The sequence below is a fragment of the Sebastes umbrosus genome, chromosome 3, assembly GCF_015220745.1.
Source record: "Sebastes umbrosus isolate fSebUmb1 chromosome 3, fSebUmb1.pri, whole genome shotgun sequence".
Classification (NCBI taxonomy): domain Eukaryota; kingdom Metazoa; phylum Chordata; class Actinopteri; order Perciformes; family Sebastidae; genus Sebastes; species Sebastes umbrosus.
Window position 1 is genome coordinate 29,086,931 of NC_051271.1, and position 19,796 is coordinate 29,106,726.

The 19,796-nt window shown below is 40.0% G+C and overlaps 2 protein-coding genes across 4 annotated transcripts; one reads left to right on the forward strand and one right to left on the reverse strand.

Moving 5' to 3' along the window:
• Positions 1–1,477: 1,477 nt before the first annotated feature.
• On the reverse strand, positions 1,478–14,478 carry poll (polymerase (DNA directed), lambda). 3 transcript variants are annotated; one of them, XR_005205897.1, is made up of 10 exons: positions 14,409–14,478; positions 12,099–12,242; positions 11,636–11,933; positions 11,249–11,366; positions 10,115–10,453; positions 9,756–9,929; positions 3,371–3,499; positions 2,559–2,727; positions 2,013–2,456; positions 1,478–1,700 (listed from the first exon to the last, which is right to left on the reverse strand). XR_005205897.1 is itself a non-coding variant. In XM_037762612.1 (9 exons), exons 2-9 carry the CDS (start codon positions 12,211–12,213, stop codon positions 2,095–2,097), a joined length of 1,704 nt encoding a protein of 567 aa, XP_037618540.1. In that variant the 5' UTR covers positions 12,214–12,242; positions 14,409–14,478; the 3' UTR covers positions 1,478–2,094. The 3 variants fall into 3 exon arrangements, 2 of the variants coding, with proteins under 2 accessions (XP_037618540.1, XP_037618550.1); XM_037762612.1 differs by having other exon boundaries at positions 1,478–2,456; XM_037762622.1 differs by lacking the exon at positions 14,409–14,478 and adding an exon at positions 14,073–14,366 and having other exon boundaries at positions 1,478–2,456.
• Positions 14,479–14,623: 145 nt separating this feature from the next.
• dpcd (deleted in primary ciliary dyskinesia homolog (mouse)) lies at positions 14,624–18,017 on the forward strand. The gene is made up of 6 exons (XM_037762936.1): positions 14,624–14,776; positions 16,386–16,466; positions 16,567–16,691; positions 16,813–16,946; positions 17,105–17,207; positions 17,653–18,017. Exons 1-6 carry the CDS (start codon positions 14,713–14,715, stop codon positions 17,755–17,757), a joined length of 612 nt encoding a protein of 203 aa, XP_037618864.1. The 5' UTR covers positions 14,624–14,712; the 3' UTR covers positions 17,758–18,017.
• Positions 18,018–19,796: the final 1,779 nt, after the last annotated feature.

Consider the following 19,796-nt stretch of genomic DNA (forward strand, 5'->3'; position numbering starts at 1 on the left):
GCGGACTGAGCCGTGATTGGACAGTCAAGAGCCAGCTGGGAAGAGATGGACCAATCAGTGATCGGTGCGTCTCTAGTGCGCATGGCCTTGTTGTCTTCCTGGGTTACCCCATGAAGAGAGTTTATATGGGAACACATATCCTGTTGTTTCCTCATGACCTTTTAACTTTTTTATCCACCCAAGGTTTTTTTTTTTTTATATAATTGTAATGTAAATGTAATATAACTTATTATTTTAATGGAGCTTCCCAGCAAAAAGTATTTCACACTTTTGTACCTGTATAACCGGCGTGACAATAAACATCTTGAATCTTGAATCTTATTAGTAAGTAAGTAAGTAAAGCATTATTTATATAGTACCTTTTAAAACACACCGTTACAAAGTGCTTCACACACAAATAAACATCAAACAATGAAAAAAAACAAGGAAACATTACAATATGACACACAGAAACAATGGGAATCAGATCAAATAAACAGACAAACACACATGTGGATGAGGCCTATAGAAAGGCTTGCCTATAGACCCTGTAGAAGCTGCTTAAAACAGTCCAGAGATTCAGCAGCTCTAATAGATTAGAGGTGATTCCAGAAAGTTGGGGCTAAAACAGAAAAGGACCAATCACCTTTTGTTTTGCAGTTTCAGCGGGAGATGGATAGAAAGTCAGAGATTAGGGTATAAAAGTGTTCAACAGGTCGAATATGGAACAAGGAGATCAGCAATGTAACTGGTCATGCAGTGCCTTGTATGTAATTAGCAAGATTTTAAAGTTGATTCTGAATTTTACAGGGAGCCAATGGAGGGATGCCAGAACAGGGTGATGTGAGACCAGCGGCTAGTTCTGGTTAATAACCTGGCCGCTGCATTTTGAACCACCTGTAGGCGATTTAAAGCAGATTAACTGAGGCAGGTGTAGAGGGAATTACAATATTAGACCGTATTCAATGTAAAAAGTGATAAACGTGATTGGAGAGAAGTTCTACAATGTGTCAAAGGCCTGCCAAGTTATGTAGTATTTCACCGGTGTGCAAACCAGTTTAAACTGCAGCTAGAACTATCCTCTCATTTCAGACTGAAGCTTGTAAACAGTGCTTAGTTAACTAATGGAGACTTCTGAAAAAAAAAATGAAGGAACACACAGGAAGAGATCTGCTATTACCCTTTTGTATGTTGTATTGTTTTATTATCATTACTGATCTTTCATAAAATATACAGTATCAAGCATATCCCATATTAAAATGTTTAGGGCTGACCCAGATACTTCGACCGTTGCCATGGTAATCGACTTCCAAATCAGTATTCGAATGCTTAGTTTTTCTTTAATATATAAGTATCTAATAATGATGTATAAATCCCAAAATAGCCCATGAAATAAATTATAATCCCACAACATAATTCATTATTCATATTCAACATTAGTTATTCTCAGACGGATATCGCTGTTTGTTGTGTGTAGAGGTGCATGTGTGTACAGTAGTGCAGCAGAGGCGCTGTCCAAGGCACTGAAACGGGGGAGATGGAGACAGACAGACAGAAGAACATGTCAGCCTGTTGCGCCGCGCTGCAAAGCGAAGCTTCGAATACCTTCGAATATTTTTCACCGAACTTTCATTCAAAGCTCACAAAATGGTATTCGGGACAGCCCTAAAAATGTCTTTAAAAAGCAATATCACATATTTTTCCACTTAACCCGAGGGGCACATGGTTGAGATATTTGCCTTTGAAACTTTTTCTGTCAACATTGTATAATGGATGCTTTACTAAAGGCTCTGGACCCTACACAAAAATCCCATTCATTGTATTGTATTGTATTGGGGTGACAGCAGGAGTTTCAAAGGTGGACATCTCAAAACCTGGGCACATACCACTTGAGCAATATGGAAGGACAGATAAAACTAGGGTTAAGTAAGACAAATATGTTGTTTTGGAGATCTGAGTGAACCCGACCCTCTAATCTGTAGAATAAAATTAGCATTCAAGTAAAAGCAGGCGATTGCATGATCTATGGAGCAGTAAAACATTATTAAAACTGGTTGTTTGAGCATAATTGCAGTTGTCATCATTCATCATCAAGACATTGTAATTGGCAAATCCTCACCAGTCCCTTTCATGAGGCTGTCTGTACGGTATGCCTAAAAGACTAAAAACATCCTTTTCTGTCGGTGTTGCGAATGGAGTACCGCCATGCATCTTCACGCTACCCTGACGCACCACATCTTTGTTCAGCGAGTGCTCTGATAAGCTCATTCGTTTTGTCTTCGCCATGGCTCTCATTGAGCGGTTGAAGTGTGCCGACCCGGTGAAATACATGAGACTGCAGGCGTACTCTTTGTAGGGCACTACGATGATGTCCAGCCTGCGATGGCGGTGGCCGGGTCCTGGCAAACGGCACACGCCCAAGTATTTCTTCTGCTCGCCGTTCTCCTCGTGGCTCACCAGGTCGTCCGTCAAAAACCCTTAGAAATAAAACTGTTTTTTTTAAGGTTTCTCTGAAGGAAAACAAACTTCTAAATCAGACATGAGACAGTCCTTAAACACCTAAACAAGATAGAGCTTACCACTGTCACGGAGGCTCTGTAGCACTTTGCTGAAAACCCCCCTGTGGGACTTGCCATCAGGATGAGATATAAGTACATCAACATCTCCACACGTGGCCTTTCCCCGACGGTAGGAGCCGCATGCCATCGCCACAAGGCCTGGGTCTATGGCCTGGACAGCATCTTTTATCTGCTCAAAAACCCCCAAAAAAGACACAAAATCATTGATCCTGGAGTAATGGAGCTTTTTAAAAATCGTTCTCAATAATAGAAAAGCAGAATTTACTTTGCATGTCCTCTTGTCTTTACTGTTCCACTGGCAAACAAGTAAGCTTTTACCTGTACCAAGCCAAATACTGGGAGGTAGGCTTGCTAAAACATCACATATTATTTTGACAAGCCTGAGGGAGCACACCTGCTTTAGTCATCTATCTAATGTGCACTTTCTATCTGGCAGCTTTGAGGGAAAAAGAAAATCCAAGTAATACAATATGAAAACAACTAGCGTTGTGCTCTGGAGTGAACAGGTATCTGGCTAACTTAAGATGCGGCTACTTTTTTAAGTTTAAAGAGTTAGTTTTCCCCTTTGGGATGCTCCGCTTTGTGAGAACACAGTCTGGTTTTCCCATTATCAAGCAGTCGAGGAAAGCTGACAAAACTTTTCCTACTTCAAGCCTTCTGCTTCCAAATTACGGAGGGTTAGAGGGGGAATGTTTTTCAGAGATATCTCACCTCTATGTACTGTACTTGAATAAACACATTCAAAGTGGTGAATCATCATCATCATCACAGAATGATACATTTAGATGTTGAGACAAATGAAGATGCATTACCACTTTCTCTATGGCTGCTGCTTCTTCTCTGGGCATTCGGTCCAGAAGGTCATCGTAGTGCTTGAGTCCTATTTTCTGAGTGTTGCTTAGGTGGGCTTTTGTGCGGATGTCCTCCAACGTGCGAAATCCCTAAAAGACAAATAACATTTTTAAGAAATCTTCAAAGAATACAGTATGTTGCATATTAGATATTTGCCTCGTATATCCCTCTTGCCTTGGTTATCAACTTAATTACTGTATGATTAAATTGATAACTTAAGCACCAAAAGCCGAGAGCCATCTAGTTCCATTATATTGGAGAAAAGGCAGACATCTCTTCGGCCGATATCTCCAACACTCGGCGACTCACACCAAACAATCTACATTGATAAATAGCAAGACAGGTAAGGCAAGGCAAGGCAGCTTTATTTGTATAGCACATTTCAACAACAGGGCAATTCAAAGTGCTTTACAGAAACATTCAAGAACATTGCGACAAAATGCAAAAGAACATTAAGAAATAATTAAAACAGTTATAAAAACATAAAAACATTAAAACATTAAAGATTAGAAAATAAAAACAAGCTAAAAATAAAAGCTAGGATAGAAGCTAAAATTGCATAAAACTCAAAAGAGTAAAAGTTATAGTGCAGTGTCAGAATGAAAGGCACCCGCAAACAGGAAAGTTTTAAGCTTTGTTTTAAAAGAAGTGAGAGTTGGAGCGGTCCTGCAGGTTTCTGGGAGCTTGTTCCAGATATTTGGTGCATAAAAACTGAATGCTGCTTCTGCATGTTTAGTTCTGACTCTGGGGACACTAAGCAGACCTGATCCAGATGACCTGAGAGGTCTGGATGGTTCATAACACAGCAGAAGATCAGAAATGTATTTTGGCCCTAAACCATTTAGTGCTTTGTAAACCAGCAGCAGTATTTTGAAATCAATTCTCTGAGAGACAGGCAGCCAGTGTAGAGACTTCAGAACTGGACTGATGTGATCCACTTTCTTGGTCTTAGTGAGGACTCTAGCAGCAACGTTCTGAATCAGCTGCAGCTGTCTGATCGATTTTTTAGGAAGACCGGTAAAGACGCCGTTACAGTAGTCAAGTCGGCTGAAGATAAATGCATGTACTAGTTTTTCCAAATCCTGCTGAGACATCAGTCCTCTAATTCTTCTTATATTCTTCAGGTGATAGAAGGCTGTCTTTGTAATTGTCTTAATATGGCTGTTAAAGCTCAGGTCTGAGTCCATGACTACACCAAGGTTTCTGGCTTGGTCTGAGCTTTTTAACATCACAGATTGTAGGTGAGCACTAACCTTTAATCTTTCTTTTTTGGCTCCAAAAACTACAACCTCAGTTTTGTCTTTGTTCAGCTGAAGAAAATTCTGGCACATCCAATTATTGACTTGTTCAATGCACTCACTCAGTGCTTGTATTGGACTGTAGTCTCCTGGTGATAGAGTTATGTAAATTTGTGTGTCGTCTGCATAGTTATGGTAATTTATTTTGTTGTTCTCAAAAATCTGACCCAGTGGGAGCATGTAGATGTTAAACAAAAGAGGCCCCAAGATGGAGCCTTGGGGAACTCCGCATGTGATTTTGTTCAGCTCAGATTTGCAATTACCTATAGACACAAAGAAGTCCCTGTCTTTTAGGTAGGATTTAAACCAGCTGAGTGCTATGCCAGAAATACCCACCCAGTTTTCCAGTCGGTCTAGTAATATATTATGGTCAACCGTGTCGAATGCAGCACTGAGATCCAGTAAAACTAAAACCGTAGTTCTACCACTGTCTGTGTTCAATCGGATGTCATTGAAGACCTTAACAAGAGCAGTCTCAGTGCTGTGGTTTCGTCGAAAACCTGACTGGAAGACATCAAAAGAGTTGTTTAGTGCCAGAAAGCTATTTAATTTTTGAAAAACTGTTTTTTCAATTATTTTAGACAAGAATGGAAGATTTGATATCGGTCTGTAATTATTTACTATTGATGAGTCCAGATTGTTCTTTTTGAGGAGTGGTTTGATGACAGCAGTTTTCAGGGCCTGTGGGAACACTCCTGAAACAAGAGATGCATTAACAATCTGTAAAAGCTCTGAGACCATACAATCTGATACTTTTTTGAAAAGGCCTGTTGGCAGAATGTCAAGGCAGCATGAGGAGGATTTTAGATGTTGTATGATTTCCTCCAGGTATGTCTGATTTATTGGATAAAACTGTGTCATGGTATTTGCACCAGGTTTAAGTGGACGCAGGGGAAACAAACATCCTGTACCTGCTATGGAGGAAGTGACTGCTTGTCTGATTTTGTGAATTTTTTCTGTAAAAAAGGAAGCAAATTCATTGCAGGCCCTGGAGGATAAAAGTTCAGAGGCTACTGACACAGGAGGGTTTGTTAGCCTGTCGACAGTAGCAAACAGGGCACGTGCATTGTTATTGTTTTTGGTGATGATGTCAGAGAAGAAGGACCGCCTTGCATTTTTCAGTTCTGAATTATAAATGCAAAGTCTCTCTTTATAGATGTCATAATGAACTTGTAGATTTGTTTTCCGCCACTGGCGTTCAGCTTTTCGACACTCTCTTTTTTCATTTCTTACCAACATGGTATTTCTCCATGGAGATTTTTTCTTACCAGAGACAATCTTCACCGTGGTGGGTGCAATGGTATCAATAACATTTGTCATTTTAGAATTGAAATTATCTACAAGCTCATTGACAGAGGTCCAGGGGAGGGTGGGTGTGGAAGAGAAAGCCTGAACAAATTGATCACTGGTATTTTCAGTGATATACCTTTTTGTGATTACCTCTGTCTTATCATTCCTGTGCACAGGAAGAGTACTCTCAAAGAATACACAGGAATGATCAGACAGAGCAACATCCATCACTACAACCTTGGAAATGTTCAGGCCCTTTGATATGATTAAGTCCAAAGTGTGTCCCCTATTGTGTGTGGGCTCTGTCACATGCTGACTCATTCCATAGTTATCAAGAACCTGACACAGTTCTTTGGCCCCTCTGTCCTGTTGGTTGTCAACATGGATGTTAAAATCACCAACAATGACTACACAGTCAAAGTCAACACAAATTATAGACAGCAGTTCAGTAAAATCATCAAAAAAGTTTGCACAGTATTTAGGTGGCCTGTAGATATTGAGAAACAAAGCTCGAGAAGAGGAGTTCAGCTGAAGAGCGACATATTCAAAAGAAGCAAAATGTCCATAAGATATCTGTTTGCATTGGAGAGAATCATTAAACAATATGGCAACTCCACCTCCTTTCTTATGCATTCTAGCTTCGCTCATAAAACTAAAGTTGGGAGGAGTTGACTCGATAAGAACAGCTGCACTGTTATTTTGGTCTAACCAAGTTTCAGTTAAAAACATAAAATCAAGCTTGTGCTCAATAATAAAATCATTGATTAAAAAACTTTTTCCTGCCAAAGACCTGACGTTTAACAGGGCTAGCTTTAATGTGCTAGAAGCATTATTATTATTTTTTGGGACATGGTTTGGCTGGCAAGGAATCAATGCTAAATTTGATAAATTAGCACAATCAGTAAAAATCTTCCTGTTTCTTTGCAGATTCACCATTCTTTTTCTACTACTTATTAGAACTGAGATAGAAGAAGCTCTCATCACACAGGGCCCCAGCTTTTCCTGGAAACAGTCACGTGTATCATTAGCCTTGAAGCCTGGACCCAGCACATATCAATCTGTGCTTGCAACATTTTGTAAAGGAACATCCTTATCAGACTGCGGAGACAGAGGCTGATTCCATTGTGGAGGGGATGGAGGTGGTAGGTGTCGTGCTTGTGGAGATAGTGCCAAAGTTGTTCGAGGTCGACCTCGTGGGGGGATCATGGGAGAGAAAATGGGTGTAGGGCGGGGAGTAAGTTTAGTTCCAGCATTGACCAGCTCCTTCATGTGGTCAGTGAACTCCAAGAGGGGGGAGGAGGGAGAAAGGGTGATAAGCGAGGATGAGGACGCCTCCTCTTGTCTCTGCTGTATCCCAGGGCTGGCTTGTGGTGGGGGGTGAAATGATTCTCCTTGAGGTCCCCTGGCACATTGTGTTGTGTCTTCCTCCAGTGGTGATTCCTCTTGTCTCGCGTCCTTGGCAGAGGGAACAGATGAATGACGCAGTAAGTAGAATAGGTTGGAGTTGAACAATTTTACTCCTGACTTGTTTAGGCAGAGTCCATCTGCCTTGATGAGATGTCTGCGGTCCCAAAAAAAGTTAAAATTGTCAATAAAATGCACTGAGTGGGATTTGCATGCTGTTGAAAGCCATGTGTTCAGTCCCAGCAACCTGCTGAATCTCTCGACTCCTCTTCTGATTGGCGGCAGGGGTCCACTGATAAACACCTGAGCATTCACAGAGCTGACCGTGTTTAGCAGACCAGTAAAGTCCCGTTTCAGCACTTCAGACTGTTGCTTCACAACATCATTCGACCCAATGTGCAATACCACATTTTTCACATTTGGGTGTGCAGTCACAATATCCAGGATTCTTTCTGCCAGATCAGAGACCATATCTTTGGGAAAACAGAGTACTTTGATGTCTTTACTCCACATGCTTTTCACATCTTTAACAGCAGCATCACCCACAATCAGAGTTTGAGTTTGAGGCCCAGTTGTTAGCTTTCCCTGTAGCCTTTTACCTTCAGAGTTGCTTTTGGTTCTTACCCTGCTGTGTGAAGAGTTGAGATTATCCAGGGCATCAGATCGAGATCCAGGGTCCTGCAACAGTGGAGCAAATCTGTTCTCCAGTTGCAAACTTCTTTGTTGGGGAGGTTTGTTACTCATCCTTCCTTTCACAGTTGTCCACGGTTGGACCTTACTTTGTACAGGGGTTGATGAGGCACTATGCTCGGATGCTAATGCAGGCCAGCCGGTCGCATCATATATCTGAGGGTGCTGGGTTCTGCCTGTAAGTTTTCCTCCCATTTCCCAGGGACATGATTTACGCTTTGGCTTTGCACCAAGAGCGTTCCAGGGAGGACTACTAGTCGATTTATTGCCCCCTTCTTGATTCTTGGTGGTCTTGTTGGTGCTAATTAGCTTTCTATTAGCCTGTTCCAGTTCACTGTTTTGAGTCAGTGGTAGAGTGGTTTCATTCCCACATAGTCCATTCACCTCCGCATTCACTTCGAGCCGGATAATCTTTGTTTCCAGCACTGCTATCTTCTGTAGAAGTTTGTAGTAGTCATCCGTGGAGAAGGGAGGCATCTTGCTGCTGATTAGCTTTAGCCAAGCACCTCGCTCCCGTTCACTATAGTACAGGCTTGTGCTGCTGATAGGCCACGCTCGCAAAGTAAAACAGTTTTTAAAATAGTGGTAGCCTTCAGTTTCTTTCATAAATTAAACTCCCAGTGATTTGTAAGTATCCAGGACCCGTTTTCCAAAAATTTAGTAGCGAAAGATAAGCATAGCAATGATAAAAAGAAAGCAAAGCGAAGAGCAACTCAGCGAAGCGTCTGCACAGGAGGAAGAGCAGGAAGGTAATAGGGAAGATATGTATTTTTGATTTTGGGATGAACTGTCCCTTTAACTACTATTCCTTTAGGATTCTGATGAGGATCGCACACTTCCGGCCTTGTTTTTAAATTGAAAGCTTTTAATTGTTTTAAAGAATAATGAAAGCCTCTGATGAAGAAGCTCCTAATTAATTGGGATCCATAGGCCAACAGAAAATATTTTTGAGGACGATACTTGTGTCATTATTTGAGAGTTTACAAAATCAGATAATGATATAACCATGAACTGTACATTTTTTAACGCATAATATACACAAACATTTTACATAAGGATCTCTTAAATTTGTTTTGTGTTATGACAAGCTTAGTACTGAGTGGGACATTTTGCAGTTTAAACAAGACTCGGTCAGAACCGAGAATATGGCTGGATACGGTTAGTCTGTGAATTTGTGGCTAAACTGTTCTACAAATAGTCAGCGGTCATGTCTATAATGTTAAATCCAGCAGTACATGTCCGGCGATGACACTAGAGGACGTGCTGCTCCACTCAACTGGCTGTTCAAGTGGTGACGTAACCTATCGTGTAATGCACCTGATTGGTCCCTGGTTTTCTGCTCGCCGTTTCAAACAGGAAACAACATGGCCGCCTGCTCGTAAACTTTCTGTTATTCCGTCGAAACAATTCACCAAAATCTATTTCTGAAAACATTTTAAGAGAGAAATAAGCTTTGCCACAGCTGAATCTTGTTTCATTTTGGAGCTATATCGCCTAGTTTGACAACTTGGTCTTGGAGTTTCAATGTGAACTGTATTTTCGTTACCTGACATATCTGTTATTACAAGAAGATATCTTCTCACAGTGTTGGAAGTGCAAGTTTGAAGTCACATTAAATTCAAATATGCCGGTAATATTTTGATACCATGTGTGTGTGTCTTACCTGTTGGTACCACAGCTGTGCAGTTTTAGCTCCTGCACCCCAGATGTTAGTAAAAAGCTCCAATACTGGCACGGCCTCCCCGAGGTTGTCTAGCTTCCGCAGGTGACCGCTCTCCATGATCTCATCAATTTTGTCGGCCATTTTTTTTCCAATTCCTGGGATCTGACACGCCTCCTAAAACAAATAAAAAAAGGTTCTAATTCAAAAAGGAATATACGCAAATAATCCCCGTATTGTGCACTAAAAACAATCTGTGTACTTGCCAATAAAAAGTTCTTACTACGGTATATCCAGCAACTATACACATTACTGACACTACCAAAAACAACATTACATTAAAAGCATCTGCATTGGGTTACCTGATATGATGTAATAGGCTTGTGGTAACTCTTCAGTGCGTTGACAGCCTTGGAGTAGCCCAGCACCCTCCACCTGTCCCCCTGGTGTGTGTAGGCCTTGGCCAGCATCTCTAGTTTGTCGGTGATGTGTTTGTTAAAGTTATTACTTTTGGACTGAGAGGACTGGGCACAGACCCACTTCCCTAAGATCCCCTTCCGAGCAGCAGAGTCTTGACCAGGGTCGGGGCTGGGGCCAGGAGTCTCCTCTTTGGGGTGTTGGCCAGTGAGGAGAGCTTCCAGGTCATTCTGTGAGACCCCATCTTCGTCTGCTCGCACTTCCTCTTTAGTGTCTGGGACTGTCTGAGAGTAAAATGTTATATTAAACCTAGGGCTAATTTCATTAACACATTGACTCAACTTGCAATTTTTAGGTTGTAGAAGGTTCTAGAGTGAAACTAAAAAACCTAACGAATCCATTGGTACCAACCATGTCATACTAGCTTGTCGAGAAGGAGGCTAATTAACGCTCCAAACTTGCTCTAAATTTTGTGACCATTTTCAAAGGGGTCCCTTGACCTCTGACCTCAAGATATGTGAATGAAAATGGGTTCTATGGGTACCCACGAGTCTCCCCTTTACAGACATGCCCACTTTATGATAATCAAATGCAGTTTGGGGCAAGTCATAGTCAAGTCAACACACTGACACACTGACAGCTGTTGTTGCCTGTTGGGCTTGATTGTGCCATGTTATGATTTGAGCATATTTTTTATGCTAAATGCAGTACCTGTGAGGGTTCCTGGACAATATCTGTCATTGTTTTGTGTTGTTAATTTATTTCCAATTATATATGTATACATATATTTTCACAAAGCAAACATATTTGTCCACTTCCATGTTGATAAGAGTATTAAATTCTTGACAAATATCCATTTAAGGTACATTTTGAACAGATAAAAAAAATGTGTGATTAATTTGCGATTAATCGCTATTAAATATTTTAATCAATTGACAACCATAGTTAAACTATAACACACACAGACTTGTTGATTTGAAATGTTCCATGTCTAGCTTTTGTCCCCTATTGTACCAAGTGATTACTGACTGAAAGACTGCAAAACCTGTAAAACCTGTACACATGACCTGGAAACCTACCATGTCTATGGTCTCCTCTTGCTTGGCTTGATCAGACAATGGCTCAACAGTAGTTTCAGAAGTGGGCTCGACATTCAGCGGCTCTTCTTTAATGTTTTCATGTCGTGTTTCAGATTCCCTAAGTGGGGAGAACATTAAAACACGTTATAAGACGACCCATTGAATTTTTTAACATATATCTCCTGTCAAAGTGTCAACACACTTTTGTAAATGCTTCAATTTTAAGTGGTAAATATGACGTACAAGAGAAAAGTTGATACACATTCACCAAGGCATTCTTATCTGTAGTGTATTGACAAGCACAAGTCTATGTATGTGATCAACTGGAAATATTGCGAGGTACAGATACAGGTTAGCATTCTAAAAAAGCACTATTAAGTCATTAACCTCTTGGGTAAAAGAAGGCTGTAGCTGTCCACATCCAGCAGTTGTTTCTCACTGATGCACGAGCTCAGCCAAATGCATTTCACCAGTTGGACTCCAGAGGGCATACAATCCACTTTCAGCAAGCGCAGAGCCCTGTTCCTGTCCATGTTGTCATCCACAACAACATGAGTGACACCGGGACACAGTGAGCTCTCCGTCTGTCCTCCATTCTGCTGAATTTGTCTCTGAAAGATCTGGCATCTGGCGTTTCCTATTCCAGCAGACAGTATGTACACTGTGACACCATTAAAAGTATTTCCTGGGACAGAAGAGAGGAACATGTTACAATGAGAAAATATGCTGCATTTTCTGGCCTCTGCTATTTTCTCTTAGTCTATCCCTCTTTATGTTTTTTTTTCCAGCCCCTATCTTCACAATTCTTCCTCCCCCCTGACATACACACACACACACACACAGTACCAACCTGTGACATCACATTCTTCAGGTTTCTTCTTTACTGGGGGTGCATCCTTTCCCTGTAACACTCTGGCTCTTTTGACTTTGGGAAAGGCTTTCATAATCCCGTGACGAGGCTCCATCTTGTTTCTTGAAGGGGGGCGCCAGTGGCCTGTGACATAGAGAGCAGCAGAATTGCTGAGTTATCGATAACTTTGCAGAGTTAAACCCACCCACAAATCTCCAACATAAGCCGCTGTGCACTACTAATTGTGCTACTACTAATAGTGCATTAAACTCATTCTAACAGTGTTTGAGTATGCAGTGGGTTCACACTGAAAGAATTTAAGTATTAAACATTTGAAAAATTATTTCTGCCTATTTGTTTGCATTATATACGTTGAAGTCTGTTGTAGTTTTTAAAAGTTACAATTTGCCAATAACGATATTACACAGTAAAAATACTCAATTAAAAGGTCTTGCATTCAAAATATGAATTCAGTAAAAGTAATTAAGTATTATCATCTAAATGTACTTAAAGGAACAGTGTGTAACAATTTGGGGGCTCTATTAGCAGAAATGGAATATAATATTTATAACAATGTTTTCATTATAATCACTTGAAATTAAGAATTGTTGTGTTTTTGTTACCTTCATATCTACATAGGGAGCAGGTCCTCTTCACAGAGTCCTCCATGTTTCTACAGTAGCCCAGAACGGACAAACCAAACACTGGCTCTAGAGAGAGCCTTTCACGTTTTAACGTTACCTGAAGGCCACTGTAGTTCCCGACACACTTGTGAAACTGTGGTAACTTGAGCCGCAGAGTGCAAAATCGTGGTACCGCCAGCCGCCGTCTGACTTCCGTTGCTCCTAAACTAAAGCAAATCCTACACACTGTACCTTTAAGTATACACATATATATACAAAAGTAAAAGCACACAGTTATGCAGACAGAGTACCCCCTGTCATCGTTATATTATTGAATATTTTAATAGTAATGCATTAATGTGTAAGTACCATTTTAATGCTGATAGTTTAATCTATATTGACATGTTGAAAGTAAAGTATAATTCTTCAAAGTAACTAGTAACGGTAGTTGTCACATAAATGTAGTGAATAAATATAATATTTCCAACTAAGTGTAGTGGAAATTGTAGTATAAAGTAGATACAAGGGCCTCAAATTTGTCCTACAGTACTGAAGCAGCTATATGTAGTGCCATTCCCCCACAGACAGATGACGCCTGTTAGCTTGAATAACATACAGCTAACGTTATCTACAAAAGTAAACAGTACATTTCTCGACTAGTTACTGCATCAAATTGCTCTGCATTGCCAACATTAGTGTATACTTTACAATATCAGTAGTAAGTAAGTAAGTAGTAAGTCACTAAGACCAAGAAAGTGGATCACATCAGTCCAGTTCTGAGGTCTCTACACTGGCTCCCTGTCTCTCAGAGAATTGATTTCAAAATACTCCTGCTGGTTTACAAAGCACTAAATGGTTTAGGGCCAAAATACATTTCTGATCTTCTGCTATGTTCTGAACCATCCAGACCTCTCAGGTCATCTGGATCAGGTCTGCTTAGTGTCCCCAGAGTCACAACTAAACATGCAGAAACAGCGTTCAGTTTTTATGCACCAAATATCTGGAACAAGCTCCCAGAAACCTGCAGGACCAACTCTGAGATCTTTTAAATCAAAGCTTTCAACTTTCCTGTTTGCTGCTGCCTTTTATTAACCCAGATAATGATCTTATACTGCACTAGAGCTTTTACTCTGTATGTTATATTCTATTTTAACTTCTATCCTAGCTTTTATTTTTAGCTTGTTTTTATTTTCTAATCTTTTATGTTTTTATAACTGTTTTAATTATATCTTAATGGTCTTTTGCACCATGTCGCAATGTTCTTGAATGTTTATGTAAAGCACTTTGAATTGCCCTGTTGCTGAAATGTGCTCTACAAATAAAGCTGCCTTACCTTGCCTAAGTAACTTACATAGTATTAAATCTGGACACAGGAATAGCAAGAAAGGGTGTCCTGCTTCGGCTTGTAAGTTCCTCAGTGCAGATATTCAGTTCAGAGTTAGCTTCATGTATGTATTAAGAGTTATCTGACACAGCAGTCAGCTGATCATGCAGGCTGACAAATCAATCTGTGATATAGCAATAATGTGTTAGCTTACTTCCTGTAGCTTATGCTAACGTTAGTCGTTATTTAGACTGTTTCAACTTTCATTTTCACTCTATATTTAAATCCCGCTTTAATTCATGCCAACATATCCTGATATAAGTGAACATTTGAAGCAGAAAGCTGTGATGTTGTGTCTCTTACCCCTGTTCAGCTGGGACCATACATACAGGAAACAACAACTGACAACATTCCATTCAAATGTTTCACTTCCGGGTCAATTGGATTTTTCTTTTTTAATTATATCTAAATCATACTCCAATCTACATATTACATCATGGGCGTTGTAATAACTTATAAAAACGATTTTTAACGTAATAAAAAATATACAGTTTGATAAATATTTAGAGATATTTTCCTCTTTAGTTCGTGTGTTGACCTCGGTTGCTGTGGTAACGGGTTGAGTCCGGAAGTGGCCCGGTGCAGCAACAGAACCATCTCTAGAAACATGGCTGTGCAGAGCTGGAGTGATACCCTGAAAGCATCCAAGAAAACAGCTCTGATACACGATGGTGAGTAACTTATAAAGAAGAAAAACAAAGAGAAGAGAAAAAGAAAGATTTGCTTTGTTAACTCGCAGCATTCGTCTCGTTTTGCCTCATTCACTCACTCAGACTGCTCAGCTAGCTAGCTCCACAGCTAACACTAATGTCACTCTGCAACAAGCAGGTGGCACAACTGCTCCTCTAGCATATTACACACAATAATAACAATAATAATAATAATAAATAGGACTTATATAGCGCCTTTCAGAAACCAGAGGACGCTCTACAAAGGGGGCACACAAAATCATACTAATAAATAACACAGAGGAGAAACTATAAGTCATTAAAAGAGTGATGAGTAGGAAGAGTCAGCTGACGTCATAGGCCTTGATGAACAGGTGGTGCATGAGGTGGTTTTTGAAAGTGTCCAGGGATGAAGCATTTCTTATTTCAGGGGGGAGAGAAGCATGTTGTCTTAACATATATAGACAGTAAAGGACATAATATTGATCATTTATCAACAGCCCGTCGCCAGTATAGCACAATATCTGATAAAGTTGTCTTCTTAAGAAGAGGTACAATGTGACTTAGCTTTGTGTCTTTACAGAAGACTTGTTTAGCATGTCATTTAAGCATCTAACTAATTGTGAGATCACTCTAATCAATACTGTGGTATACCTTCCTGTTATCACCTCTGCTCATGTTACACTAATCACTGAAACAATACCCCTTTATCCATCCATGCTGGTTTCGGTTTACAGCAGTTTTTAATTGACCACAAATGCATTAAAGCCAGTGTAGGCAGAACGTTTTTGGCATCATTGGGCAAAACATTCCATAATAACCTTTCAGCATATTGTAATTCAAGTGTGCTGAGAGAAAACTAGACTTCTGCACCTCCTCATGGCTCTGTTTTCAGGGTTTAAAAAAATCTAGCCCGTGATGGGAGACTTTGGCCAATCACAGGTCATTTCAGAGAGAGAGCGTTGCTATTGGCTCAAATCAAAAATCAAATCAATCAATCAAATATGCTTGGTGTTTGGTATTTGCTGAATTGTTCTCAACATGGCTGTCTGGTCACAAACTTTCTCATTTTACAGCTAAACAGTACACTACAAGATGTTTCTGAAAACATTTGAGGCGAGAAATAGGCATTACAGTAGCAGAATATTGATTCGTATTTGATCAGCGCTGCCTAGTTTGACCGTTTGATCGGAGTTTGTGAGTGATTGCCAGCTGCTTAGAGACGGCGGACTCCAGATCAGCTCTGATTGGTTCTTTTCCTCCAGCCTGTGAAATCTTGCAGATGCCATTAGGAGTATCGGAGGACACCGGAGGACACAGAGGCACATCATTTTTCTCATGCACCATTGTCAAGACATAGTGACCATTTTATAAAAATTACTTTTTTTAATCATATTTGCTCCATTTCTACCCACTGCTGCTTTTATATTGTATTCTGCAAAATGAAAGATATTAATATATTGCTTACTACCCTAAGAACGATCACATGAAATGCTGTGTTAGTACTGACACTAGTTGGTTTGTTTGTGCTAAACTAGAAACACATTATAGTATACTGTGTTTTGTATTTCTTCTACTCTATGTGGAAAATCTTTTCAAATTCCACCTCCAGGGAAAAGGAAGATACACTACCTCTTTATAGATGGAAAAGAAATGGCAGAAGAGTACGACTTGGAAACAGATGAGCTCATTGGTAAGCAACATGTCTTTAGTTTCACACATATAGCTGCTTGCATTCTGAATTTCAACTGCATAAGGTTCTGTATCTTATAAAAACGTTTGGCACTTTTCAGTACGAAAGTGGCGGAATAAAAGCACACTTGGAGCTCAGGGCCAATGGCAGATAGAGGTTGGGGAGCCCCTTGCGGGCCCTGTCCCTTCTTCGGATTCGGAGGTGATCAAGGAGAACTGCTCCAATGTAGGTTTCCTTTTATGGTCTCTATGCCTTTAGAATTACAGCTGAACTGCTTCATTTTTTAGTTCTCTTTCCTTTTAGAGAAGACATTAGTAACTGTCTTTGAATGTCTCTGTTTCCACAGCCCGTGTTCTTGCGTACAGACAAAAAGACCAGCTTTCAGTGGAGAATCCGTAACCTTCCCTACCCCAAAGATGTCTTCGGTGTTACTGTTGAGCCATCTGAGAGATGCATCGTCATAAAAACCTCAAACAAAAAGTAAACATGCACGAGAACACCTTTCCATCTTTTCATTCCTGTGTTGTACACTTGTTGCGTGTAATGCTTGTGTCCTCCCTATAGATGGCACTGTTTGCAATACATTTATCTATACAGTGGTTCAGTAAACCTGTGACATCCTCTCCATGTCTTCCCAGGTATTTTAAGAAGTTCAGTATTACTGATTTAGATCGCAGTCAGCTGCCATTGGACAACGCCGCCCTCAGCTTCACACATGCCAACAACACTTTAATTGTCAGCGTAAGTGCTACACGACATAAATAAATTAATCTACACCACAAAAGTTATGTTATTCAATGCTTTAAATAAAAAGATATAAGCATTAATTCTTAGATTTGTGTTCTAACCTAAAATGTTGAGTGCAGGGACCCAAATAGTATAATCTCAGCAATCTGAATAATTAAAGTATCTGAAAAAAATAAAAGTTTTACTTTGCTTATTAAAGCATTTTATGCAAATCATGAGGATTAGATATTTTCTAAAATGTTGTACTCCAGCTTTTCCTCTGTGCATCTGTCACTTACTCCTACATTTTGACATTACAACAATACTTTGTATGCCTACAACAGTTGTTCTTTTTGTGATATTTGCTTTATATTCTGTACGCTCTTTCAACAGTGAGGGATTTGCAGGAGGGAGATGGTGGAGGATGTTGAAATCATTATTTTTCTTCTCTCTTGTCCAGTACAAGAAACCTAAGGAGATCTTAACCATGGAACAGGAGCTACTGAAGGAGCTGAAGAAGCTGAAGGGGACCGGCGAAGGGGACGTCGACTGCAAAACTCAGTGAATTCCAACAGCAGGAGCGAGAGGGCGATTCTGCGCCTGCATTTAAATCAGACTGCGTCATTTTCCAGTCACATGTGAGCCCTCGTTTCTTTTTCTTTTCGTGGATCCCTTCGTTGAGAAGACCTTTGCAGAGTGCCTTGTCAATTGTTTTGTTTTTACTAATTGGGGTTCATTTATTAGAATTGCTGGTGTGGAAATTTGTCCAACCATTTATATTTGATACAGACATATTCAGTAAAATAAAAACAAGTATATATTACACGTGTTTTGAAGTCTCACAACCAGATTTATTAACTTTGTAGCTGAACCATTAGTGTTTCCCCAAATTATTTCTTCCACAGAAAAATAATTTACATAAAAAAAGTTGAATTGTGTCACAACATTTTTGCTTTTTGTTACCAAACCTACTAGGGAGTCATTTTGATGGGGGTCACATAACCTACCCACCCTCCTTTCATTGATGTCCTTGTAAAACACTCAAAACACACAATGCCTCATCCCTGTTCGTTCCGGGGTCACCGTTACGAGCACAACCCATTTGTGTTAACTGAATACCCTCATGTTCCTCGCATGTAGCGGCCCACCCTGAAAGCCATTACTGAAACTCCGGTCAGCGAGCGAGCCAGTGTTACTGTTTCCCTTTACAACAGAGGGTCACTTCGACTCTGCGGTCTCCAGCTAAAACTACACAGGTTAGAAATATGTGCAACTGTTGCAGGACAAACAGATTTGATATTATTGTAGGTTAAGTAGGACAAATATAAAGACAGTATTTAACATTTTTTTAATTGTATGTATATATGACGTGTACAGAAGAAAAAGATTTGTACAGATCCGTGCTTCAAAATGGGACTACTTTCTCACCAAGTTCAATTAAAAACTGTCCAGTCAGAAATACTTAGACAGTGGATAAAAAAAAAATACCAGGGCTGTTTAAAAGAGACAAAGGCATTTAAATATAGCTCGTTTCAACCTTGTGATTCCTTGCATTTTTTTACCACTTGTCCAAACCCAGAGAGCAAGTGCAAAAAGCAGAGACAAAACCACAGGTCTCTCTCACTATTGTGCTTTGTCCTTTTCCACATGGAAAGAACAGGGATACAAGAAAACATTTTGAACCCAGTCTGTCCTCTTGTTTTGCATATTCTTGTGAGGGACGTTTGACAAAAATGCATTCATACATACTTGATTAGGTAGTGTTGGCCTGCTTGGTTTTTAAAGAGGTGCTGTGTTAATACTACTTAAATATATCATATTGGAAGTCAGCCCAGTCGCACAGCAGTTCGTGAAATGGTCACGAAATTTAATATATTGAGTCGTGTACATAGACACGAATTTCACTTTTTTTGCGTGATGGTCAGCACGAAATCAGTTTGTATGCAGTCCACTTAATTGTGAACTGGGAAGCATAAAGAGCGGCAAACACCGCATACAGAGGAGGTCGGGTGGATGAGTGGGTCAAAACATACAGGACTGTCGCCATGGAGACCGGTATTTGTGTCCCGTGTGAAGCCACAAGTCAAAGTTGATTCATTTGTCACGTAACTTCCATACTTAAGTTACGCCACTTCCGGTGTTGTTTTAATCCAAACCGACATCTTTTCCTAAACCTAACTAAGTAGTTTTTGTCACGTAACTTCCGTACTTAAGTTACGCCACTTCCGGTATTACTTTAACCCAAACCGCGATCTTTTCCTAAAGCTAACTGAGTGCTTTTGTTGCCTAAACCTAACCAAGTCGATCTATTCCTAAACCTAACTAAACTGTTTTATTTTGAAGACTGGAGCGGAAATTGACACGTGCGTCACGTGTTGCTGGACATTTGTAGGGAAACGCACGAAAACTACATTGTTGAAAGTTGTGCTGAGCATCAAAAAAAAACGGAAATTTGTGTCTATGTACCCGAATCAAATAGATCATTTTTTTTTACTATTTCACAAACCATGAGACTGTGTTTTGCAAGTATAATGCTGTTGAGCAGAAGCCCTAAATACCAAGTATGCGTTCTGAGGTCTTAATTTTTGTAATTTAGTTTAATGC